Genomic DNA, 26,900 nt, shown 5'->3' with positions numbered 1-26,900 from the left:
TACTAGGGCTTGACTTTAAGTTCCAGTCACCTGAAGATGTTGACTAGCAATAGATTTGGAGTTTAGAGTAGGTTCAGGACAAGATGAAGACCTTAAATGGCTTTAAGAAGTCAAAAATGTGTGGAATATAGCTGTACTAAGAACTGCTACCCATATTGCTAAACCACCACAGATTCAGATGAAAATATAGCAGACCACAAGAACTATTTGAGCCAGAAAACTTATCATGACATATCAAGCTAGGGATGAGGGATGAGAACAATATGTAGTAGGTGAGTTCCAGGTCAAGTTGAAATAGAAAGCAGAAAAGATAAATGAGATGTAGAACAAGCATACGGAATTACCTTCACCCACAATGTAAACAAGTTAATTACTTGCATTGCCAGCGTTTTGTTGTTGCTCCCCCTCACCTGATATCTTAATTTTCTTTACAACTTTGTTGGTGGTATTGTTAATTTTGACATTAACTCCAATTGGATCTCCATGGTAATAAATCTGAAATAACAGTGGATTATGGTCAAAGAAATATGTAGTTACATAAAATGACAAAACACCAACCAAATGGTCCTGCAGAAACTGTTTCTGCAAAACAAGTCCAACTAAGAAGAATGTTTTGCAGCTTCTGTGGACCAGAACCAAAGATAGGTGCTAAGCAGGAGAAAAGCAATGGGTTTGAGGAGAAGGTTGAAGCATAAACTTAAAGCAGAGTGCTGTAATCTATAGTGATCAAAGGAAGAGAGGAGGTGTGGCCATGAGATGAAAACATTAACGGACTCCAGAAAAAGCTGGCCAGACACACAACAGACCTCCTTGTCCAGCGATGCCTCAAGATGCAGGGGCTTATCCGTCATCATGAATTGCTTAGTAATCTCAGACTTTATTGGAGGGCCTGGGTTTTTTGGTGCAAACTGGACCTTTCTTATCACCAATCGCACTGAATTCCTGCACAGAAAAAAAAGCATCTCAGCATACCGTATCTGCACAGATGGACATGCTCCAAGGCTGTTGATAACTATGAGTGATTCCTTGGCTTTCCAAACAATATTATCAGTACTGAGATACAAAGGCAGGTTTATTCCAAAGAGTTAATGAGTCCAAATTGTTGTAAGATGCATTCTGCAGTCTGACTTTGTAACTGCTTTAAATTTCCACTGAGGAAAAGCTGAATATAGTTCAAAATACAAATGACTTATCTTATATTTGCCTTTATACCCAGTTAGTGACTTTTTCTTATTACATGGGTTCTTGTTGAATGTCACCTAAACTAAATTTCTGCCTCTCCATTAATCCCAAAACACAGGGCTGCCAAGAGCCAGCATGGGCCCCCAGACAAAGATTTCACCTGCCCCCCTCCCATATGACCCTGATTCAAACCATGTTTCTAATTTTGTAATTTTATATTTGTACCACTTCTTACATCTGATGAAGTGGGTTCCAGTTTGCAAATATGTCATGTCGTAATAAGTCTTTAGTAAGTAAATCAGCAAGAAGTCTATTTCAGCGTACCCTTTTACCTTTACCTATCACAAAAGCAAAGGCAAATGGCGTGTGTAGTGGTGCTGGGTGAGAAGTACTGGGATCATTTGTCATACAAATGTTTTAAACAAACAAACAAATAAATTACCTTCTGATTACCTCATTTAAATGTACCTCCCACACACAAAAAAACTAAAATCTTCCAATCACAACAAAAATGTAAGGGACTCCAGCCAATAGCATCAATCTACGGGTACCCCATGAGGGATCTGAAAAGCCTGTGGCAGGTAGAATGTGCTTAAAAAGCTTCCCCTAAGCACTACCATTTTGTAGTTGGTTCTGCTCCCAAACTTTCTTTCATTGCAGACATGAAACAATTGAATGTTCTCTTCAAGAGCAGGCACAGTGTTATCTCATTTCTTGCTTCTGCCTTTCTGCCTTTTTTCCCACTTCCTTCCTTCCCATTCATCCCCACATCCTCTGCCAGCTGGCTTTACAGTCCTTCGGCCTCCAATTGCCTTCCCTCCCAATTCTCCCCTTGCTAGAGATGTCTTGGCTTTCTTTATCCATACCCTCTCTCCCTCCTGCCCTTTGCATTTTTGTGTCCTTTATGGGGGCAACCTGGCAATCTTCTTGTCACCTTGGGAGTGTTTTTTTCTGTGGAACAGCTATGAGGGAACCATAACTGGGCACTAGTTTTAAGTATGCAATTAGAAACTAGGCTCTTGCAAAATAAATGATTATTGGTTTATCCCAAGTAAATTTTATCACTGAACAAGTCTTGTGTTGCTATCTATTTACATTTGTTTATGCACACACACACACACACACACATTTTCACATCATTTATACCCCCACCTTTCTCCCCAATCAGCACCCAATGCAGCTTACATCATTCCCCTGACCTCCATTTTATTCTCACAACAATCCAGTGAGGTAGATTAGGCTAAGAGTATGTGATGGGCCCTAGATCAACCAGCAAGGTTCTGTGGCAGAGTGGTGATCTCCAAGATCCTAACCTGGCGCTCTAACCAATATACAACACTATTATGTATTTTAGGACCACACTACGATGACTGCTTCGGGCCCATGCTGAAGGCATTTTAGAAGCATTTGTAGTTCTTTAAAAATTGCTGCAAGGCCCCAATCCAGATTGGGTGCACATCACAGTGGCCCCAGGAGCTCTCGTCCCCACCCAGTTGCCTTCTCAAGGGCGAAAACAGGCATGTTTCTATGGCCAAAATGCACAAGGGTTCCTGGGCTCACTGTGCCATGAAGTGAATCCGGGTCAGGGCCTTGCAACATTTTTTTAAGAACTACAAATGCTTTTAAAACACCATTAGCAGACATGGGATGAACCTGTAACCACTGTCTCTTGGAGTCTGCCTCTTAGCAAGGACAATAAAGTTACTTTCTGCTTAAGTATCTTTCCTTCCCCCTGTTATTTCTCCTCCGCAGAGGAATATTAAGCTACAGCCCAAGCTTTGTATTCAAAAAAACTTAAAAGATCCTCTGGGACAAGGGTTCATGTCTTGCATGTGTGGTGATGCTCATATGTGAATTCCCTGATTCTGGGTCTGTTTTAAATAACTGATCAACACAGCTATTTTAGAGTTAATAGATAATGAACATTTGATGTTGATTCAGAAGCTCCTGGGTGCCCAATAGCAGAAATTTTGTTATGAAATGAGGTTTACCTCTTATGTATTTTCTCTTCCAAGTTTTCAGCACAAAATCCTTTAACCTCAAAGTCGACACCACAAGACTGCGGAAAACCCATAAGAAGAAAGGTTACAAATGTCTAGAGACAAACTGTTCCCCATGTAACAACTGGCCCTAAGAATTTGCAGTTACACATACACATCTTGAGCAGGATAATCTGAGTCCAAATAACCAGCAAGGCCAAGCCTCTCTAACCCACCACCTGTTCCATGAGCAGCAGACCAGAAAACTCCTGGCTTTTACTGGTGTTACAGTCAATCCTTCTCCTCTGTCAGCCACGAGAACTGCCAGGCTGCAGATGTGTGTTTCAGGGATCTCAAAAAATTCTAAGTGTTTTCACCAAATTACACTTTATAGGATTTCGACAGTGAGTAAGAAACCATCACAGTTAACTAGCATAGGTTTGTGGTGAAGATATCCCAAGCCTGCAGCTCTTTTTCTGAATTAAAATTGTGGCACATTTCCCTCTGACAAGCCAAAATTACTACTTTTAATAGGAAGGATTTTCTTCCCTTTGAGCACCCTTGCCCTGCATTTTTTGTTTTGTTTTTCCCAGCTGAAATCTTTATTGATCTCACCACGCCTCCTGATTGGATGAGAGCATAAGAAAAGTACTGACTGATGCACACATGCTGTGGGCACCCATGTTTGAGGGTAGCAAGTTCTGCTGTCCCATACCTGATGGGAAAATGCCTCAGATTTATTCACCTCAATAGAAGAAACTGCTGAGTAGTGACTCAAGCAGAGAGGAAGAAAGAGGGTATCTGTCTGGCCTCAGATGAGCCTTTAATTATCTGTCTGGGCTCAGATGAGCCTTTAATGACTTCCTTTAATTTATTGCTGGTGTCATATCAACAGTTCTCCTCCCTGGCATATATTAAGAATTACTGCTATAGCCCAAGGATGCATAAATTACCCACAGAGTGTGGGCTAAACAGTGGATTGAGGCATGATCCCATGTGCTCTGTAAATGGTCAGTTCTCTAAATGAAAAGCTACAGTGCCATTCCTTCCTAAATTATACCCTTGTGTTTAGCTGTTTATTAAGCCAAGGAGGGTTGGCCCTTGCAAGTATTTGGATGGGGGGCCACCAAGGAATACCCTGAAGGGTCGCTGGCAATGGCAAAACACCCCTGAAGGTCTCTGGCCTTGAAAACCCTATCAAGCTGTGACTTGACGGCACTTTACACACACACACACACACACACACATGTGTATTTTAAAGTAGCTCACAAAATAAAAACAAAATCAAATCAAAACAAGAACAAAATCAAAATCGTTTTATAACATTAAAGCATTAAGAATTAGGAATTTTTAAAAAAACCAAGCTATATAAACAAAGCAGGAGTGTAAAAGCAGCAGCCTACAGCAACATTCAACAGCCCACAATGATATTCCTAAAACAGGCTGCAGGTCAGAAGACCATTTTAAACAGCATAAAAAAATGGATTCTCTCAGGTAAAAATCCAAATGAAAAAGAACTCTTTTGGCCTAGTGTCTAATAGAAATGAAAGCACATAGGAGGTGAGTCTGGAGGGGAAGAGCATTCCAAAGATGTGTTGCAATGGCTGAAAAAGCGGGCTCTTGTGGTTCTCCTCCTTTCTCCAGGCAGGCACACAGAGAGCAGACCTTGGGACAGAGGCTTCTATCTCTGAGGGAAACAAGGTATGTTTCTGACCTCCCATATGTGTTTTGCAAGACCCTGGGTCTCCCTGTCACATAGGCCATTAATGCATGGCAAGGTATTCAATTTGTTTATTCCTGTTCTGTCCCATGATTTTCACTCGCACATTCAAAAAAACCAACGCATGGGACAAGGAAGAAGGCACTCTGGTAGGAGCCGCCACCAGTCTGCTCCTCCACCCTGCCGTCCCGGCTTGGAAGCTGGTGGGGAGCCTGCTGAGGGGGCGCAGAAGAGGTGCCAGAAGGAGCCACCGGCTCCGCGCTTCTCCACCCTGTAGGATCCGGCTTGGGTGCTGATGGGCAGCCTGCTGAGGGGGCGCAGAAGAGGTGCCAGAAGGAACTGCCTCTCCACCGGCTCCGCGCTCCTTTACCCCGCAGGCCCCCGGCTTGGAAGGGTCACGGAGGCAGGAGGCAGCAGTGGCGAGGCGAGAGCCAGCCAAGGGGGCGGCAAAACTCTCCTTAAGGGAAGGAAGTAGAGTCAACTCGCTCACATGCACAAGGAAGCACTCAGCGTTGCAGCGGTACTTTAAATCGGGAAAACAGAAAGACTGGCGAACCAGGGAAAGTGGGTTGGTCCCGCTGCAACGCTGAGTCTGTGCATTTGGACAAGGAACATTCGCTACATTCCAGGGAGAATCGCAAGACAAAACTCTCATGCGTTAATGGCCTTAGTTAACATTATTTAAATGGAAACAAGACTAAGACAAGATAGGCCATATTTACCTTCCCAGTATCATCTGGCCCTGGCTGGAGAGTGACAGAACAGGGCAAATTGGTTGCCATCTAAGAACACATATAAAACAAACAAACAAAAAAATAAACAAGCAAATAAGTAGCAGAATTTATTGCAGCAAACTAAGAGAACATGTATCGTCTTATCCACTAGCCTCGAACTTCAGGCAGAATTGGTTTTGTGATTATTTATTTATTATTTTATCACTCTTCTACCCTGCCCTGCCCAGCCAAGGCCAGGCTCAGGGAGGCTTACACAGTAAGATAAAAATAATGTTAGAATAAAACCCCTAAAAACATCAGTTTAAAGACCTAAAAACAAAAATGGAGGACAAAAATGTCCAGTGGTGCCCCACCGAGTGTACCACGCAGCGACAGTCAGGGGGACAGGTGTAGATGTCCCCCTAATGGTAATAAAAAGGGGGGAGGGGGAGGGGTTAGACCTCCCATATGTGTTAGGGAGTTAGATGGAGTAGAATATAAAGGTCTTTTGAGTTCTGGCCCTACAGAATCAGCTGCCCTCTGAGGTCGGCCAGGAATAGGCAGCAAACATACATTTATGTTAAACTTGCTGATGTGGCTCTCGCTGTATTTTCTGAAGATGCCGGAGGACAAGGGCCTCCATGCAGCATTCGGAAGGGGGCTGCCCATCATACGGGGGGGGGGGCAGTGAGAGGTCCAGGGGAGGGGCGGGTTGCCCTTGAAAAAGCTATATTAAAGTTGCTAAAGTCTGAGAAGTGCTGCTCTATTGATCAAATCAAAGTTTTAGCACTGTGTCTTAGTACTGCAGTCCTAGGACAATCCTATGGGAATTTTTATTTAAAAAACAGAAATCAAACCTTTGTGCCTAAAAAGAAATGAAGAAGTTGCAGAGGGATGGGGAAAGTCTGTGATCATATAATGAGTCTTCCATACCTCAAAAGTGAAGGGATAGGCATTCTCTCCCAGCTTCTTCAGCAGCTTTTCCTGCAATACAGTGAGAGTCTTGGGTGCCTGGCCCGGCACAGGAGGGAAAATTTGTGTGCTGAGGACATAGATGTCCTTTCTGAACTTCAGTCCAATGACATCCAGGTCATCTCGGCCATAGCGAAATGCACAAGTGAGAGTCACGAACACTAGGTCACCGTAGGAGGGAAATAATTCAATAGGACAGAGAGGAGGAGGAAGATGGGCAGAGACAATGCAGGACAGGACATTGGGAAGGAGGCGGATGTAGAGAGATGAGGGAGTGAAAAGAAAGAAACATTAGTGAGTTCAGAATTAGAAGTTTCTTAATTCAGACACCAAAGTAATACTGTCATGATGGAATAGTCTGCATAGTGGTTAATAGTGCAATCCTAAACAGATCCCATTAAATTCAATGTACTTAGAAGGTTGTACTCTGCTTAGGATAGCATTGTAAGAGTCTGTAGTATGAGATGGCAGTCTTGTGTTCAAACACTATCACAAGCAATCCTTCTACAAGTGTTACCAAAACCTCACATATGAGGTCCATGTTGCACAATTTTTTTAAGGGTTACTGAAATAAATCTCTGTCATTGCAAAAAAGTGCTACTGTTGTTATTACATTCCAAAATAAATGGAACACAGTTCTTATCGCGAGTTCAGCGTGCTTAGTCAGTTGTCCCAAGACACTCCACCAGACGTTGACTACTAGAAAAGTGCTTAGTTTATTTACAGTGCATCAAATCTCCAGCATACACGTCCAAACTGTAACACATTCCAGCATAGCCTCCAGCTTGGCCCTCATTAACTCCCCAACACAGAGCCCTAGAGGCTACACACTTATATACATAATGTACATCAGATATGCATCAGGCCACCTGCTGCTACACCCATAGCATTGCATCACCTTTCTGGCCTTATCTGGTTAAATCCAGTTTACTCTGCTGTTGCAGGCCATTACTGTCTCATTGCATCAGCCCAGATCCTCTGGATCTGACAGTTATTGACAGCTCCTTCTGACCAGCTGTCCTGTCACAATATTACAGCATGCTTGTATTTCTGACAGTTCTATTTTATGCTTATAACTAATTTGAATGAAGAATGGAAGGATAGAAGGAGAAAAGGTTGTGGGTTTGGTTCTTCTGTTTGGGTCAAGTCCAAGGGATCCAACCATTTGTTGGATACTTTTCTAAATATTCACATCTTCACAATGAATATGTGTATGTTTGTTTTTCCAACCTTTTCTGTCTTTCAGGTACTCTGGGTCGATCAAGACAATCCCATCTGCAAAGAAATATGAGAAGATCAGACAAAGAAACAATACAGAGAACCCGCACAACGTGTACTGGATTCGTACTGCTGTGTTCAAATCCCACGTCAGCCATGAAGCTCATGTCAGCCATTGGTCCTCAGACCAATGATATGAACAGACATGAATACATGCAGCTGCATGACAACCAATCGGACCCTTTGCACTTGCTGTTATTATCATAGCCCACCTTTCTTGGGGAGACTCAACCTAAACAAACTATACAACGATGCACCCAAACAGCATAAGTCATCCAATAAACAATGTCACAGGATTACAAAATTAGAATAAATGCAAACAAAAAGCATAGGGCATCATACAATAAACATTGCAGAAAATGGAATTTTAAAAGTAGTAAATGCAGCGAGAAAAAGATAATGCATACACTGAACAGTAGTACAGACTGCAATCAGGGAGGATTTGATTTAAATTACTAGTCAGGAAGACTCAGGTTTATTTATTTATTTACATTATATATTGATTGCCTTTCTCACTGGAACTCAAGGTGGATTCCACAGACAACCAACAATCAGGAACCAAGCAGAGATTGAAACAGAGAAGCAAAGCATAAGTAATAATATGACACATTAAACGATGGACAAATTACATAGCAGGAACCTACTTACAGCAACTGAGAGTTGTTGTATAGTTTATAGTTTCTAACCCTTTACCCTGAGCCTCTTTCTTGATCATTTCATTACAGTACAGTCCTATTTCCTGTGCTAGAAGCCCTCGTAAGTAATTCAGATTTGAATAGTTTGCAGAAAGCCAAAAAGGTGGGAGTCTTTGACCTCAGCAGGCCATTCCATAAGGTGGGGTCACAAAAGAGAATGCCTGTGTATGGGCAAATGATGTTTTTGCCCATTGGCAGGGTGGCACCTGTAGAAGGCACAGCAGTCATGGCGGAGCATAGGGGAGAGGTGGTCCGGCACCTATGAGGCACCAAGGCCATGAAGGGCTTTGTGTGTGGTAACCAGTACCTCAAATTGAGCCTGGTAACTGAGTGGAGTGACAATGGAGTGACTGCAGAATGGGACTGATATGAGTGCTCCTTCTGGCTCCTGATAGTAGCTAAGCTGTGGCGTTCCACGCCAACTGAAGTCTCCCAATTTCTTCCTTTCCAGGATTGCGTTTCAGCTTGTTCACTCTTAGCCATTTAACCACAGCAGACTGGCAGCAGTTTAGGACCTCTACTGCATCACCAGGAGATTCGGATAAGGATACATAGAGCTGAGTATCATCAGTATATTGATGACAGCCAACTCCTAAACTACAAATGATTTGGCCTAAGGGCTTTGCATAGAGATTGAAAAGCTTGGAGGATTTTACGCTGTGGACCCACACAGAATAGGTCCCAAACTGGTAAATGGTCTCCAGTAGTAATCCTTTGAGAGGAATAATGTGAACGCACATCCCCCCTTCTGCCTCCAAGCATCTCAACAAGATGGCATGGTCCATGTTATCAAAGGCAGCAGATAAATCCAGCAGGAGTAACAGAGAGGCAGGCCCTTTGTCTGCACTCAGGCCTTTTCCACACATACACCTCTTGGCCAGGTTTCCTCAGAGCCAGATCATAAGAGACAGCTTCGGGGTGGGTGCTGTCCTTCCCCACCTCCTTGTTCTAAAGAAGAGATTTGCCCAAGAAATTACTTTTTCTGGGTACAGGAAAACGTTTCCTTTTCACATGCTTATAAAGTTCTTTGAAGGGTGGACTCTATGGCATTATACCTGTTGAATCCCACCCCCCTCTTGAAAACCCACCCTCCCTGGTTCCACCCTCCAATCTCGAGGAATTTCCCAACCTGCAGTTGGCAACACTACTCCCCAGTGATATTCGTCTGTCCCCTTCTGTTGCTGTCTTCCACCAATAGATGAAGGCTTTTTTTTCCCTTTTGGCATTCCCTCAATGATCCCTCATTCCAAAACAATATTTTAATTGCTGCTTTTATGAATTGTATGTATTTCAGTTTTGTTTTAAATTGTTTTAATGATTTGGGGAGTTGATTTTAATAATTAAAAATGTGATTTTATCTTGTATGTTTTAGATTGTTAGCTGCACTGGTGGCCCTTGTAAGGGCAGAAAGGTGGGATACAAATTTTGTAAATAAATAAAAAATAAATAAAATCCCACTTAATGGGAGCTGGGGGAAGAAAAAAGGGAACTTTCTGCTCTAGCTTTTAGTAGGGCAGAGTGCTGGTGAGGGTATCTGGGGGCGGGGAAGAACTGGAGAGAAAGCAAGTCTTTACAATAACCAAACAGAAACACACAAAACAGCAAAGAAATGCTTGTTCAAAGAACAGTTCAAAATTAAACTAGAAGACACAATCAAAGAAATTCATCTTTAAAGCCAAACAATCCAAAAAAATCATACAAGCAAACACATTTCCTTTTAAAAACCAAAACAGAATAATTTTTTTAAGAAAAACAAAAAAAATTAAAACCTAGGAGAACCACTCCCACAATTTAAAAAACCAGGCAACAAAGATACTTCAAAGACATTAAAAACAGAACCCTTAAACTGGGGGGAGGGGACTTTAAAATCCAGGCACTTCAACAAATAGCAAAGAAGTGGCTAAAAAAAAAAAAAAATCCAGACAAACCAAATTTAAGGATTTAGCCCCCAGCCCAAAAGCTAAAGAACAGTAAATAGAGAATCTATAAAACAAAATGGTTTTTCCCCACCCACCCAACTCCCGAGAACACAGATGTGTTCCCTTCAAAAGACATTCATGAAGTATAGTAACCCTGTTTAAAAGGTAAAAGTGCAAGCACCAGGTCATTCCTGACCCATGGGGTGTCGTCACATCCCAACATTTACTAGGCAAACTATGTTTACAGGGTGGTTTGCCAGTGCCTTCCCCAGTCATCTTCCCTTTACCCCCAGCAAGCTGAGTACTCATTTTACCAGCCTCGGAAGGATGGAAGGCTGAGTCAACCTTGAGCCGGCTACCTGGAACCGACTCCCATTGGGATCGAACTCAGGTCGTGAACAGAACGTTTGACTCCAGTACTGCAGCTTACACCTGTTTATCTCTCTGTAAATGAACCAGTTTAAATGAGATGCACAGCAAGAGTGTAGTCCCATGGGAAAATGCTTTTCTTCCATCAGTGTCATATTTCAATCCGGTTCGAGAATACATTAAACAAGTAGACCAGCCCTATGCACATTGGTCTGCCATATAAAACAAGACTCACCCACAGGCTCCACAGAGTCCACATGATCCACAAAATCTCGCTTCCCCAGGTAAATGGTTAACTGGGTATCCAAGAAGGGGCAGAAGGCAAAAAATAAAAATAAAAAAATGAGCTATGTTACTCAGCATAATGCTTTATACATTAATTTTGTTATGTACACACATGAACACATGAAGCTGCCTTATACTGAACCAGACCCTTGGTCCATCAAAGTCAGTATTGTCTACTCAGACTGGCAGCGGCTCTCCAGGGTCTCAGGCTAGAGGTCTTTCACATCACCTGCTTGCCTAGTCCCTTTAACTGGAGATGCCAGGGATTGAACCTGGGACCTTCTGCATGCCAAGCAGAGGCTCTACCACTGAGCCACAGCCCCTCCCCTAAGGTCATGCCAGCGATTTGTTTTGTTTGTATGTCACAAGGAAATTTAAATCCAGATCTTTGCCCCATTTCTGAATTTGATTCCAGAGATATGGGACAGCTGCCTGGGGTGATCAGCTCATGGATAAGCAACACCCCCCCCCCTTTGTCCAGGAACATTCCTGATTGCTCCTTCAAACTGAGCATTCCCAGTCAACAGATGTACTGGAGCAGTTTAGAAGATCCATTTTAAGTGGCATGCTGGAGCTCGTCTTAGTAGCAGCTCTAATAAAGAGTATATCCACCACTCCTGGTTTTCCTGCCAACATGTGTACAGGGCTCTGAATATGAATATTATGTTCAAAAGGTAAAAACACATTGGATTCTTCACCATGTCGGGTTAATGAAGTTCATGATAATAATCAAGGTCATTACTTGCCTAATCCTATAACAACCCACCTGTTAAATATTCACAATACTGCCTTAACAAACCAAAACCTTTAAGCCATCCGAAAAAAGGTTGCATAGACTGGACTTTATAAGTATCCAGAGACAATGTTGAAAAGGACTTGTGCTGCAGACTTCAGGTGAGTTCCCAAAGACAATAAATATATGGGATTGTATGGATAGGCCAAAATAAACAAGTGACATTTTTGTTCCTGGCTTGAAGATGTAGTTAGGCACCCCTGTATATTTATATTATTTTCTGTTCATATAGCGCACTGTATACTTACTTTTGTATTGCGAGAGGTCTTCTTATAAACTCTAAAAATAAAACCAAGAAGGAAAAAAAGACTTGGAGAAAAATTAGCAGCTCAAACTTTTTGTGAAGTATTATACTGTCAGTTTTCCTTTGTAGTGAAAGGATGCTTTATACCTCAAGTAACTTGAATAAAATTTACAACGCAGAAAATCTGACACACTCTGCTTATGCTCAGATGCAAGTCTAACATACCTTTCCAAGCTAGGCTACAGAGCAAACTTCTAAAGTTAGCTAGGAGAAAGACAATTGGTATGTTTATGGTGAGTTGCCACCAGAACAAACCAGCCTTCCCTGTACCAACACTAAGTTACATAAGAAATGGTCTCATTGGAAACTCCTAGAACCAGCTAACAAGAATTTACCACTGAGTAGAGCAGATGGGTGATCAGTGCATTTTCCCTGTGTTTTCTGGATGCCACCAGAAACAACACCAGAAAACGTGGGGAAAACATGGGAGAGCGCAAAATGACTTCTAAAGGTCGGAAAAGATGTGCATAATGAAAACAAAGCCCTGAAATAGTCCGGGGTGGGTGGGTGAGGGGTGAGTGTGATAAAAACAACCCTTGCATAAAAGGTCTCAGACAGCACTGGAGAATGTAGCAATCCTATCAGCCCCTTTAGCAAACTTTGATAAGAGTCCATCGCTAGTTAGAGTTTCAATCCCCCTTCAAACTATAACTAACTTAATTCACAGTGGGTAGCCGTGTTAGTCTGTCTGCAGTAGTCGAAAAGGGCCAGAGTCCAGTAGCACCTTAAAGACTAACAAAAATATTTTCTGGTAGGTTATGAGCTTTCGTGAGCACTGAAGAAGTGAGCTGTGGCTCACGAAAGCTCATACCCTACCAGAAAATATTTGTGTTAGTCTTTAAGGTGCTACTGGACTCTGGCCCTTTTCTATAACTAACTTAGTCAGCAAGAGGAGACAGTACTCTGAAGGACTTCAGAAAACAGGCACAGGGCTGAAGTCTAGATATCTGCAGCAAAGACTTCCCTCAGGAGGTGGAAGGAGCCTGAGGGCTGACAGAGCCGTAGAGCAGGGAGGGCTGAGGAGCCGTGGAGAGAGCCGGCCCCACACACACACCCCGCAGCCTGACCTCAGCCAGCCTTAAGGCCAAGCCCACGAAGGGGGCTGCTACACTGAAGTCCTGGGAAGAGATTTCCCTCCCCATGAGAATGCTGGCAGAAAAGCCTCAGAAGATTGTAAATTGGAATTAACATAGAATAAGAACCAAGACAGTTCTCCTGTATCCGGTTCTATTGTTATCAAGTTGGTGTTAAACATTAAAGAATACTGTTTGGATCTGAAGAGAAACGAGTGGGGGGGGGGGTACGTGGGCAGCTCAGTTTGATTCTTCCTTAAGTGGTGGAGAAAGTTGGCATATAAAAAACAATTCTTCTTCTTCTTCTATGCTCTTGGGGAGAAGGGTGGGATGAAACGTAGTAGGTAGCTGAATGAGGGAAATGCTTTGGTCAAACATATATTCATATAATATAATTTCATATAGTGAAACCACAGGAACTTGATGAACAGGGTGTCAGAGACAAGTTAGCTTGTGAGCAAGGGCAGCTGTATCTTGTTTTCCAGTGGTTGGAGTGTCTTTCATGGGGCTAAAATAAGATATTCCAAAAGAATAAGAAGACTTACTTCGCTCCACTGGACATCTTCAGTCAATGCAATAGAAGTTCTGGCAAAGAAAACAAGAGAAATAATAAACTGGCATAGATTATGTGGCTGAGGGAGCAAGAGCGCAGCTAGGCCAGACCTCACCCTTTTCGTTACCCAAGTGGGGGGGGGGACCTGTAAAATTCTGTTGGCCTCTGCCCCTTCTTTGGGGTGGAAAAGAACATAAGAAGAGTCCTGCTGGATCGGTCCACTGGTCCAACTGGTCCAATATCTTGTTTTTGGACCAACAAAACATGCATAGAGGCCGAGGCCTCTGATGTTACTTCCCAGCACTAGTATTCAGAGGTTTACCGCTTCTGCATATGGAGTTTCCCCTTAGTCACTATGGTTAGTCCTATTCTCATGGCTTTGTCCTCATTTTGAATCTGCTAAGCCCCCTGCCCTTAAAGCCATCTATGCTTGTGGTCATCACTATATCCACTGGCAGTGAATTCCACAGTTTATTCACTCCTTTTGCCCATCCTGCCTCTATTGCCGATCATCTTCTTTGGGTGCTCCCTGAGTTCTAATACCATAGGGCAAGAAGAAAAAACTCTATTATCTTCACCCCATGAATTATTCTTTCAGAAAAACAGGAAAATAATTATTTATTTGTAAATTACTACAAAACTTGCATTTGAGAGGTGTTGGCATAGGTAGACAAAATCAAAAATTGTCTGGAAAATATCAGGCTCCCACAAATCTCAATTGGACCGTGTCAGCTAAGGCTTTCTGGCTTTCTGCCTCTGCCCCTCCCCTCCGCATCTACCCCTCAATGGAGACCTGCCCGGCTAATTGTTAGTGTATTCCAGGTCCCGCGGAACAATGCCTGGGAGCCCTGGAAATCACCTAGCTATTTCACGGGTTAGTTTCATGTATGGGTTTTTCAATGAGTAGTTACCGGCAGTTACCTTCCATATTGTTTCCTTGTATCTGAGCCATCAAGACAACTCTGCCGCACCTCGTTCTTTTGTATTATGCCCTGAACCTAATCAATCCTATTGTATGTACCCTATAAATGTACCGGTGTTTCCCCATGTCTGTATTCTAGCCTTATGTTTCTATGGACCTACTGAACTCGCTGGCTTTCTTAAATAAAACTTTTAAACTCGCGACTACGTCTGGAGTAAAGTTCCTTATGAAAGAAATGCAACGAGGTGCTGGAGTCTCACAGACAGGCATCAGCCCTGGTGGAATCAATATAAATTTCTTAAGAGTCTTTGCATGACACTAACAATGTCCTAGAATTTTTTTTTTTTTACTCTAGACTTCAGGAGGCCATGGTTATTGTGCAGCAAAAAGATTTCTATGTTCAGAATTGCATTAACATTTCACTCTATGATGCAGGATTTTGATCAGGATAACTGATGAAAGCTGATTGTTATATTAAATTTAACAATATGGCTAAGGGCTCAAAATCTAAAGATTACAGGGGGAAAATGGAAAAAAATTACAGGGGGCTCAACAGATATCCTGTCAGCTGACCTATTTCAGGAGATTTGCAACACGAGAATTCAGATGCAAAGCTTCAGTAAGCCATGTAATATTCAAAAACAACAGAAGTTGTGCAACTTCCCAGTGCGGCTGAGTTGAGTGACATTGTACAATCAGTCCAAGAGATAGATGAAAAGGTAAACACACAAATGAAAAAAAGTTGCTAGTTCCCATGCTTAAAAAAGCCCCCCCCCCCCACACACACACAGTGGAAAACTTCCTCAGGCTCCCCAGATGTAAAAAGAGGGACTCTGTGTTCATCATTCCTGCATTGTAAGAGCTTCGACGGTTGCCCCTGGTGCCCCATCTGTTTCCAGGCGCATTTAGGGCCCTAAATGGTTTGGGACCAGGGTACCTGAAGGACCACCTCCTTCTGTACTATCCAACTTGCCACTTAAGACCTGCCTCTCAAGCTCTGCTCTCTGTGAGGGGGTGTGTGGAGAGCAGAGGCCAGGCATTTTCTGGGGCGGCACCTGGCCTCTGGAATGACCTCTGCTGGGGCGGGGGGCGTCTACCACGTGATGCCCGGGATCGGCCGCTTGGGATGGCCACTGCTAGCAGCTGCTGGGTGTGCGAGCTGGAGGGGGGAGGCAGCACTGCCGCGCCCTTCGAAGGCACTGGGCTGAGGCTGAGGGAGGCACTTTGCATAGGCTCAGATGGCCTCAGATAGCGGGTCCCTTCCAGGCCCAAGCCCCCCCCCCGCCGCTCCCGCCACCACAAGAGAGGACCGCAGGTGTGGGTGTGTGAAGTCCCCGCCTCCCCAAGCATGGGGAGGGGCCGTGGCTCAGTGGCAGAGCATCTGCTTGGCATGCAGAAGGTCCCAGGTTCCACCCCTGGCATCTCCAATTAAAGGGACCGGGCAAGTAGGTGATGTGAAAGACCTCTGCCTGAGACCCTGGACCTTGATGGTCTCAGTCAGTATAAGGCAGCTTCAGGTGTACCCAAGGGTGGACAGTGGAACCTTCCCTGCCTCCATCCTTCGCCCCAGTAACCTCCATCTCACCTAGGGTTGCCAACCTCCAGGTACTAGCTGGAGATCTCCCGCTACTACAACTGATCTCCAGCCAATAGAGATCAGTTCCCCTGGAGAAAATGGCTGCTTTGGCAATTGGACTCTATGGCATTGAAGTCCCTCCCCTCCCCAAACCCTGCCCTCCTCAGGCTCCATCCCCAAAACCTCCCACTGGTGGCGAAGAAGGACCTGGCAACCCTAGTCTCGCCTCCCCACCTTTTCCAAGTGGGCGCCCCACTTGAGAGCTCAGTAGCCGCCATCCCCATTCCTCTCCCAAAGGATGAGGGCAGGGAGGAGGTGGACCACCCGCCATGGCGGTACGACCTGGGTGTCAGGGGGGAGACCCTGGGCAGAGAACTTAAACGTTGTGATTTGCCTATGTTGGTTTTTAGCGGATCTTGGAGCTTATATGTGTCCATGGTTTTACACTGGAGTAACTGCACTTTATGTGGAATCAATGAGTTTAGACTGGAGCAGCTTTGCATGGAATGGCACACTTGTATGATTAAAAAAAGAAATTCCTCTAGACCTGCCCTACTAAAATTAAATGTTGAATTCATCAGTAACATGAATTAATTAATATGTATCAGGGTTTTTTTGTTATAGGTATTGTATGTTTGAATGTACTGGACAGTTCTTTGCACATTTACTGATCCACTGAAATATTGGGAAACAGTTAATGTTATTGTAGCAGCTTTGTATAAATTCTGCAAAATTGCACCTAGGCAGACTTTTCTTCATGGCGTTTGTGCTTGTGGATGCACAAACAGCACTTTTACTCCTTAACCTGATTTGCTGTCATCTAATCACAATCCTGCATTCTTTACTGGTTAGGTCTACAATATGTTGTTTATTTGCTTCATTGATAGATACCCCCCTCCCTTTCTCCCCAACAGGGGGACCGAAGAGGCTTACACCGTTCTCCATTTTTATCCTCACAACAGCCCTGTGAGGTAGGTTAGGCTGAAAGTGTATGACTGGGCCAAGGTCAGCAAACTTCCATGACAGATTGGGGATTTGAACCTGGGTCTTCCAGATCCTAGTCCAACACTCTAGCCCCTACACCACACTCGCTCTCACTATGTGCTTATTTTATTAGGTCTCCCTCCATCTTTTAAATTATGCCTTTTCCACCTTAATGTCTTGGTAGTTGTATATGTGTGAAAATAGTTTCTTGACATGTTGTGTTCATTCATATATATTTTTTAATTAATAGCCCATATTTGTGCTATTAGTGGTATGCTCAAAAAAGGAGTAGAGCTTCCTTCTTACTCTTCAGTTTTTTGTAATCTTTATTTAAAAGTGAATATTAATTTTGTGCTTTTAAGACACAATAATAAGTCTCTTATACTTGGCACTTATACTTTACACTGTACTAGAGAAACTGTGCCCTGATCTGGGTAGTCCAGGCTAGCCTGATCTCGGAAGCTAAACAGGTTGGCCCTGGCTAGTATTTGGAAGGGAGACCACCAAGGAACACGAGGGTCCTGATGTGGAAGCCGGCAGCAGCAAAGCCACCTCTGAACGTCTCTTGCCTTGGAAACCCAACAGGGTTGTCATAAATCAGCTGTGACCTGACTGCAGAGAGAGAGAGAGAGAGACTGTGCATGGAAGGTGTGGCTATTGAAAAGTAGGTTAAGGGGGAGAAATCTAACTTTCAGACTGGTACCTTGCTTCCAGAGGTTATGATGAGCCCTATCAACTTACACTTTAATTATCCATTATTCATAGATAATAGAGAGATAAGATAATGTAAATGTGTAATTATTCATAGAGGTCAATGCAAATTATTCTATAGAATAAAAGATTTGTTGGTTATGTATATTATATATGTTGATTGCATATGTATATATAAAGAAAAAATGTGTATATAATATATGGGGGAGTCATTTGGTACTTTTGCCCCCCTTAAAAAAATGTTGATCTGACCCTGTGTCTGACACTAAATTTAAAGTCACCCAGCCAGATGGAATTTTTGAAAAACTCACATAAATGTTTAGTGAATAAGAAGTGATCTTTAAAAGGGAAGAGGGAAGCACCAAGGTTACAAAGTACCTGTGTTTAATTCAAATGGTCACCATTAATTCAAATGGTCACTGAACAAATCCGCTCCAGATGAGTTAAATATTCCCCCTGTTACATATGTGAGACCTCATGTGCATGGTCATCCCAGGATACACTGACTTGTTGTGCTCATGGTGCAGCTTCTATGCCACTCGCTAATCATACTTGTGTGTTTTGGAGAAGAAAGCATGAGAACCTATTGGGTACAGCTGGCAGAACACAGAGAGGACAGTTCAAGCACGGCATTCCAGTCATTTTCAAGCACTTTGGTAATTACCTCTCAACTCAACCTACGTATCACAAGATAAATGAGCAAAGAACAGTAAAGCACTTTCTGCATGGTTGTATGGCAGAATACGTCCATAGAACTTGTAAAATCTGAACAATATTCTAATCACACACAAAAACTTCCCAGTTCACTCATTAAAGTAATCCATCTTCTGCCTTAATGAGTTAGTATTGCTCAATCTCCTCACTAAGCATTAAAATGAAAATATCCCTCTGTTGTAATCGGCTGATTTTCAGCAAGCTTAACAGGGCTGATCTCAGCTTTCATCATGACCTTACCAAGGTTTAAGCCAAGTGGGATGGGCGCCAGGGAGCATGCGGTTATCCGATAATGAACAATCCACCCTACTAGTAAAGCCATTGTGCGTGTATAGGGCCTGTTTGGATTTTTATTGCCTATGGGAAATCCCAAAACTCCAACCTTCTTTATAGTGTTGATGAGAGTTGACAACTACCATGAGCAGTTGACCCATTGGAGGTAATGTTTTGACATGCAATTAAATAGAAGCCCAGACAATGTTCGGTGCATATAACAGGTAGCCTTGACCCTTATATTCCACCACAGCCTCTAATATTGGCTAGAAATGCTCCCTTAAAATGCAAGTTAGGAATTAACAGTGCAACCCTATATTGAGTTGCATCCTCCTAAGCCCACAGTAGATTTATAATGGTGTCCCTCCACTTAGGAGTACACGGCAAATAAGGTCAGCAGGGGCATGCAAAAATGTTCTAGGTGCTCTCCCAACAGTTTTGGGATTCTCTTCTCCAGAGAGAAAAGAGAACATATTGTCACTTTCTACACGCCTACCCAATTAACTAAATCAAACTAATTTTTGGTCCTCTTTTACTAAAGACGTGTTGAGCTGATTCTGCTCTCCACATCCAGAGAGAGGAGGAAATGCCTCTGACTATATGGCTAACTAAACAAACAAGCAGATCTACATAGAAATGCTGCAGCTCCCACAATTTCTGGAGATAATAGACCTTCAGGGGGGGGGGGAAGAAAAACAGAACAATTCCTACAGTGTTCTAGAAATGTGTGTATCTTCTCATTTCCAGTTGAATTATTGCCTATTAGCTCTGACTGTTAGCCACAATAGCTAAGCAGTGTGAGGAGCCAGCCATCATACTACCAGATCCTGGGGCCAGACCAAAAGGGAAGTCTGTTTCCACCATACCCTGCTTGCGAGTGTTCTGGCTAGATGGACCTGGTGATCTCACCTAATGAGTGAAACACGGACAAATGCTGGCTCTGGCACCATTCTTGAGGCCCCAAAGTACTTATCTGAGCAAAAGCTATTTTTCTGCCTCTTGGCCCTTTGTTATTGTTATTATTGTCCTCCAGGCTAATAGAAAGTGCATGAAAAGAGTGTTCCCCAATCTAAAAAAAAAAAGTCCACAGTGCACAGAAAGCAGAATTGGCTCCTTCATCTGAAAGTCAAGAACAGGATGTGATAAGAAGAATGCCTTACCTGAAACTGAATGCACAGTCTTCTTTTCTGGCTCATACGTGTATACAACCAGTGCTAGGAGATGTCTGTCTCTTGTTCCTGCCTGGGGAGTTCTTATACCCCCTTCATAGTCCCTCCCCTAAGAATTGCTCATTCTGAAATAGATGTGTAAAGACTCCATGTGTGCCCACGCATGCGTGCGCCTATTCTAGGCTTAATGCGGGGGGAGGGGGTGTATTTTGAATCTACAATCCTATTACACTATTAAGTGGAGGTACTCTTGTTGAATAAGAGAGTGAGCTATAAATATTGCTCCTGCAAGGGCCATGAGAAAGAAGATTACAGAGATTGACAGAGCAGGCTCAAGCGGAGAGTGATTACTGAAGGAATTTTGCTCTCGATCTCAAGGTTTTTGTGTTGCTGCCATAGATGCTGCTGCCCTGGGCTGAGGTGGCCCTGGGGTAAAATGCCAGGAAGAACTCCTGGAGGGAGCCAGGCAAAAGCCGAGGGAAAATTTTTGAATGACACACAAGAGCCCTTCATCTTCTTCGTTGGAGAGAGGCAGACGAGGAAGTAGCCACAGGAATTAAGAGTGGGCAAAAACATCAGATTTATCTTTTTAAAAACTTTAATCAGTTTCTTTAGTACCTGACTTAAAGACAGACATTAACCAAGACATTAACCATTAATTTCTATTGCTTTCAGTGGGCAATGTATTTCTGGCTGTAAATTTCCTCCAATCCACTCAGTTGGGATGTATTTCTCAGGATTATACAACTCCCCTAATTAATCCTTCCTACCAAATTTCAAGTTAGGTAAGAGCCAAGAGCCCACACTTTAGAAGCCACAGGCACCTGAAGGACTGCCTACTCCCGCACAAACCTGTCTGGCTGCTGAGGTCATCTTCTAAGGCCCTGCTCCACCTTCTGAGATTGGGGAAGGGGCCACTCAAAGGAGGATCTTCTCAGCCGTGGCACCCAAGCGATGGAATTCTCTCCCCAGGAATTTATGTCTGTCCCCTTCTGTCATTCATTGTTTTTATGATATGTTTTTATAATGTTTTGTTTTAAATGTTAGCTGCCTTGGTAGCTCTGATTGGGCTGAAAGGTAGGATACAAAGTTTTGTAAATGATAAATAATAAATATATCATGACAGTCATTGTAAATGGTTTGCACCAAGGTCACCAAGTCCCAATAGACAGGGCCACATCCCAGCCACATCCCAGTCCATCAGTCAAAAATGTAAACAATAAATATTTATTTATTTAAACCATGTTTAGGCTGCTTTTCCACCCAATTTAAGGTTCCGAAGGTGGCAAACCATAAAACATTTGAATAAGTTAAAACTCATATAGATATGAACAAACAATTGAAAACTATTAAAACAAACACAGGGGTTATCGCACCAATAAATTTGTGTGCCCTCACCACTCAACCCTTTAAATCATTTAGGGAAATCCTCACCGCACTTTCCCCCACTGACGCTTTCAACACAAGTGCCAATACGTAACATTTCCCCAACGCACCAGGGTGAGCAGAACGTTTTTTGGGGGGAGGAGAGGGGGAGCACTGTGTCATTGTGCAGCTGTACTCTTTGTGCCAATGGCCTTTTGTCCTTTTGTCCCTTCGTTCTAACATTCTTTCCTCCCAGTGATAGACTCAAATGTTTGGTTAAAAAAAGATTACGGAGGAGCTGGAAAGAAGTTAAATGGCCGCCTGGAAACACAAACTGGGACGAAATGGAGGGGGCGGAGTCAGCGAGAGGAAACATGGGGAAAGTGGGTATTGCTGCTGGGATTCATAGCAACGTTCTTGGCCCTTCGCACCTGTGGAGAAAACATCATGGAGACGGAGCATTCAAAAACATCGCCAGAGAAGGGTTTCTGGAAAGAACGATTACTCGGCGCTTTGAAAATGGTTCCACAACCAAATGGGGGGAAAAGATGCGGTGAGTGCTGAAAATGCGGGGTTTAAAAGACCTGGAAGACGTTTGGGACATTTGGTGTGGTAAACCTCATAGACACAAGAAAAGGAAGGACGGTCCATGTGAATCAGTGAGGGAATGCCAGACGTATGGGAGGGCGGTGGTAGAAAGTGCCAACAAATCATAAGAACATAATAGGAGCCCTGCTGGATCTGACCAATGGTCTGTCCAGTCCAGCATCCCTTCTCTCACCAGTTACACTAGAGACCCAACAGGGCACGGAGGCCAATGCCTTCCCTTGATGTTGCCTCCTGGCACTGGGATCCAGAGGTTTACTTCCTCTGGACATGGAAGTTCCCTTTAGTCCCCACAGCTACTGGCTACCAATAGACCTCTCCTCCATGAATCTGTCTAATCCCCTTTTAAAGCTGCCTATGCCTGTGACCATCACCACATCCGCTGGTGTCAGGCCTGCTTTCCTTTGCTCTCAGCAACCTGTCAGACTGAGAATGTTTTGGTTTCGAGGCCTCTCAAGGCCGAGCCTGCTAACTTTTGAATTCCTGTTCCAGCTCTATCTCCTGTGGGAACGGCTCCTCATTGGGAGGGGGGGTTACCGTGACCCGTTGTGACTCATGCTTTCCCATATAGGCCTTGTACTGTGCTACCCGTTCCCAGTTGTGCCAATTTACTTGTTAGCTCTGTAAACCTGTAGGTTTTCCAATAAATCAACTCTCTTTTGGACTCCTTGTCTGTGGATGTTGTTTGTGGGATTATCACGGGGACAAGTGCTCACATTTTGGCACAACTCCCTTCTCTATTTTTTACCTGCCTGGCTGGAGCCCTGGAGGGTTCGCCGGGGTCTCGGATTGGAGCAGGGAACGTGCTCTCCGAGTGAATTGCCTGTGGCTGGAGCCCCGGAGGGTTCGCCTAGGTCCCGGGTGGTAGTAGAGACAGCACTCCCCGGGTAAAGGGTTTCTGGCCGAAACCCTGGAGGGTCCTGAACCTTGGTACCCTCCGCTGGAACCGTCGGACGAGTACCCCGATGACCCTTCTTTGCTGAATGACATTCTTGCTGAGGCGCTGCGAACGGATGCGGAGATCAATCGCCTGATTGTACTCATTCGAGTTCAGTGGCGTCGCCTGGCTGACACGACCCCCTGGACGACCCCCGATGCAGATCAAAGTGCCCAGCACGACCTCCGAATACTGGACAGTTTGGTGGAAGTTTGGTGGAAGAAGTTCGACTGGCGCAGCCTTGACCCGTTTGTTAGCGGGGTTAACTGTACGTGAGGAGCAACAAGAGCCGGTAGTGGCCCCGATCCGCCCCGCCCCGATCCATGGCGGGAACATGGGCGGAGGAGGTCCCAATCCCAACCGCTCCTGATCCCAATTTGTGCTTGAAAGAAGCACGGGATGTAGCGGCCCGGACAACCTTACTGTTTGTGGGACTGACCTCGGCCACGGCCACGGTGGCTGAACTCATGAAGTGTTTAACTCCTGAGTTTGGAGCAGACGCTGCTGCTCTGGCAGTTCGGGTTCAACCGTTATTGGACCTACAAGATTCCTCTGAACTCCTCCTGCTTCTGGAGCAAGAAGCTCTCCCGATCGTCACCACGGCGATTACCGCCAAGCTCGAGGCCGACCAAGTGCTCGCTGACCGAAAGCGAGCTGAGGAACAGTTGCGGGCAGCAGATGCGGTGGCAGCTCGGGCGCGGGCCAAGAAAGAAGAGGAGCAACGTTTGGCCGCCGTTTGAGCCCGCATGGTCACAGACGTGCGTCCCAGAGACAGCACAGGATTCGGGTTTATCCCCCCATTTCCCCTGACTTTTGGCCCGTCTAGCGACGCGCAATGCGCACGTCGGCTTGCAGGTCGCTTGATCAAACAGGACTACTCGGATGAGGAGGACCTGTATGGTGAGGGACCCCACTGGGCTACTGATCTCCAGGTTAGCCAGTCCAGATGCATGGGGGGAGCTGGGGACGAAATGCATCTTTTGCGGGGGCGAAACAGGGACTTGAACGATCGTGTGGTCCGTCTGCAGGACCAAATGGAGCAATTACTCCGAGAAAATGAACGTTTACAACGAGCTCAAACTACCCCAGTCCAACCGGTGCCAACTCAGCCAACTCTGCCGGCTCCATGACCACAAGTTCCACCGCTGAGGGCACCACTTCTCCTCCCTCCAGGACAACCAGCCCAGCCGCCTCTAAGACTTCCAGCTCAGCCGGTTGTGAGCTCTTGACCCAAAGAACCAGAAATCACCACAGAGACATTTAGAATCCAAGCAGATGGCTTTTACTGGTCAAATAGGCGATACAGTGCACAGAAGATAAAATGACAGCTATGAGTGTCTTGCTAGCTAGTTGGCAATATAAGGCTTGAAAACAGCAGGAGATTACAAAGCATCACCAAAGCCTAAACAGAGCACACTTTCCCAGGCTTTGGTATGTGGAGCTGTCCTTGAGGTCTGGACGGTTCAGCAAAGGAACAGAGGCAACAGAAACAGATAACAGCCTGACATCCTGCTCCCCTTAAGGCCCCCTCCCATTCTGCAAGGGGGCTGGTCTGTCTGGGTAGGCAATGTGAAAGGCGTTGACGAGTTTGGGGGCGGAGACATCTCGTGCGCGAACCCATTCATCATAGGCAGGGGGGAAGTGTTTCCAGCGGACCAAGTATTGCAAGACTCCATGGTGTATGCAGGAATCCAGGATTTTAGAGACCTCGAAATGTTCTTCCCCCCCCCCACCATTATGGGCTGTTTAGGAGGCGGCTCCGGGTGCCATTGCGGGGAAGCAACATGGGGCTTTAGAAGGCTGATATGGAAAACGGGGTGCACACGCCTCAGGGTTTTGGGGAGAGACAGTTCCACCGTGACAGGATTTATGATGCGAACGATGGGAAATGGGCCAATGTACTTAGCATTGAGCTTATGGCACGGACGGGTGGAACGCAGGTTCTTGGTGGAAAGGTATACCAGGTTACCCACTTGCGGGTCCCCCCCGGGGGAACGATGCTTGTCGGCCTGCGCCTTGTATTTGCGCTTGGCTCGGTCAAGGTTGCTAACCAGCCAGGGCCATGTGGTACGGAGGGTGTGTGCCCAAGAGGCAATGTCGGCATCCCCCTCCCCCTCCAAACCTTCTATTGGGGTGATAGGACCGAAGTCCTGTCCATACACCGCATAAAACGGGCTGAAGCCTGTGGACTGATGTACAGCATTATTGTAAGCATATTCTGCAAAAGGCAACAGTTCTAACCAGTCATCTTGGTGGTAGTTGACATAACAGCGCAAATAACATTCGAGTACAGCATTGACACGTTCGGTTTGACCATCCGTTTGGGGATGGTATGCACTAGACAACCCCTGTTCCACCCCCACCAATTTGAGAAAAGCTTTCCAAAACTTAGCAACGAAACTACTTCCGCGGTCGCAGATTATTTTGCGCGGAAACGAATGTAGTCTAAAGACATGTGACACGAAGAGGCGGGCCAACTTCTGAGCGGAGGGGATCCCCGCACATGGAACCAAATGTATTTGCTTAGAAAATAAGTCAGTGATAACCCATAATACAGTTTTTCCCCCGCTGAGAGGGAGATCCGTCATAAAATCCATAGCAATCACTTCCCAGGGTCTGTTGGGTATTTCAAGTGGTTGCAGTAGGCCTGGGGGCTTGCCTTGAGAACGTTTCACTGTGGCGCAAACAGGACAGCTGCGAATAAAAGAGTCAATGTCAGAACGCATTCCCCCCCACCAGAATTGTCTGCGCAACAGGTGAAGGGTTTTCAGGAACCCAAAGTGTCCAGCTGTCTTTACTCCATGAGCCAAGTGTAAAACGTCTTTTCGGAGCACTTTGGGCACATACAATTTCGAGTCTTTGTACCAAGAGCCTCCTTGTTCGATTACACCAGGAGGCAGGGTTTGATCTGAGCGTTCCATAAGGCATTGTTCCCGAAGGGACTTTAAGAAGGATTCGGAGATGGGGGCCCCCCCCCCTTGGTCATAGTGGCATCAGGAGCAGTCATGGGGGTTGACGAGGGGGAAGCGCTTACTTGCGGTGGTGTGCAGACTGCAGGCGGCAGGGCGGCCGGTAGAGCTGGAGGAGCGGGAGCGCCGGCCATCATGAGTTTCGGTTGCGGAGGCGGCTGGGCAGCCGGTAGGGCTGGAGGAGCTTGCGTTCCGGTTATTGCGTGCTTCCGTTGCGGCAGCGTCTGGGATCGAGTTTGTACAGCTAGTACAGGCAGGGCTTCTCTTTGTGCGGGTGTAAATAAAGAGTTTGTTGGCCGATCGAGTTTCGCCGGGTATTGAGGTAACCGGGAGAGAGCATCTGCGAGAACGTTTTGTTTCCCAGGGACATGCTTCAGGACGAAACGAAACTGAGCAAAGAATTCTGCCCAACGCTGCTGTTTTGCGGACAATTTATGGGACCCCGTGAGGGCAGCTAGATTTTTGTGATCGGTCCAAACTTCAAAGGGGACTTTAGACCCCTCCAGGAATTGTCGCCATAGAGTAAGTGCATGGTGAACGGCCGATGCCTCTTTCTCCCAAATGGGCCAGTTCAATTGGGAGTGCGCAAACTTCTTCGAGAAGTAAGCGCAAGGGTGAAGGAGACCATCCGGTCCTTTTTGAAGAAGAGCCCCTCCCATAGCCACGTCGGAGGCATCGACTTGCACAATGAACATTCGATTTGGGTCTGGGTGCCGTAGCACGGGTTCCGAAGTGAAGAGGCGTTTGAGGGCTACAAAAGCGGTTTGGCATTTATCAGTCCACAGTATTTTAGCGGAGGGTAAAGTAGCCGAGTTTTCTTTACCCTTGGTTTTCAGCAG

General features: G+C 45.1%; 1 protein-coding gene across 1 annotated transcript in view; it reads right to left on the bottom strand.

Annotated features, from left to right (window-relative positions):
- ARR3 (arrestin 3) overlaps positions 1–16,664 on the bottom strand; it is a 30,340-nt gene extending 13,676 nt beyond the window's left edge. The window contains exons 1-8 of the mRNA XM_056859720.1: positions 16,590–16,664; positions 11,063–11,174; positions 7,797–7,841; positions 6,528–6,727; positions 5,604–5,663; positions 3,174–3,241; positions 807–942; positions 411–495 (exon numbers count right to left, since the gene is read on the bottom strand). Of these exons, the coding sequence (XP_056715698.1) occupies positions 411–495; positions 807–942; positions 3,174–3,241; positions 5,604–5,663; positions 6,528–6,727; positions 7,797–7,841; positions 11,063–11,174; positions 16,590–16,664 (781 nt within the window). The remainder of the gene's footprint in view (positions 1–410; positions 496–806; positions 943–3,173; positions 3,242–5,603; positions 5,664–6,527; positions 6,728–7,796; positions 7,842–11,062; positions 11,175–16,589) is intronic.
- Between the last annotated feature and the right edge of the window lie 10,236 nt (positions 16,665–26,900).

This window comes from Euleptes europaea, chromosome 13, assembly GCF_029931775.1.
Source record: "Euleptes europaea isolate rEulEur1 chromosome 13, rEulEur1.hap1, whole genome shotgun sequence".
NCBI classification, from domain to species: domain Eukaryota; kingdom Metazoa; phylum Chordata; class Lepidosauria; order Squamata; family Sphaerodactylidae; genus Euleptes; species Euleptes europaea.
Note: the sequence above shows the minus strand (reverse complement) of the source record. Positions and strands in the feature narration are given on the sequence as shown.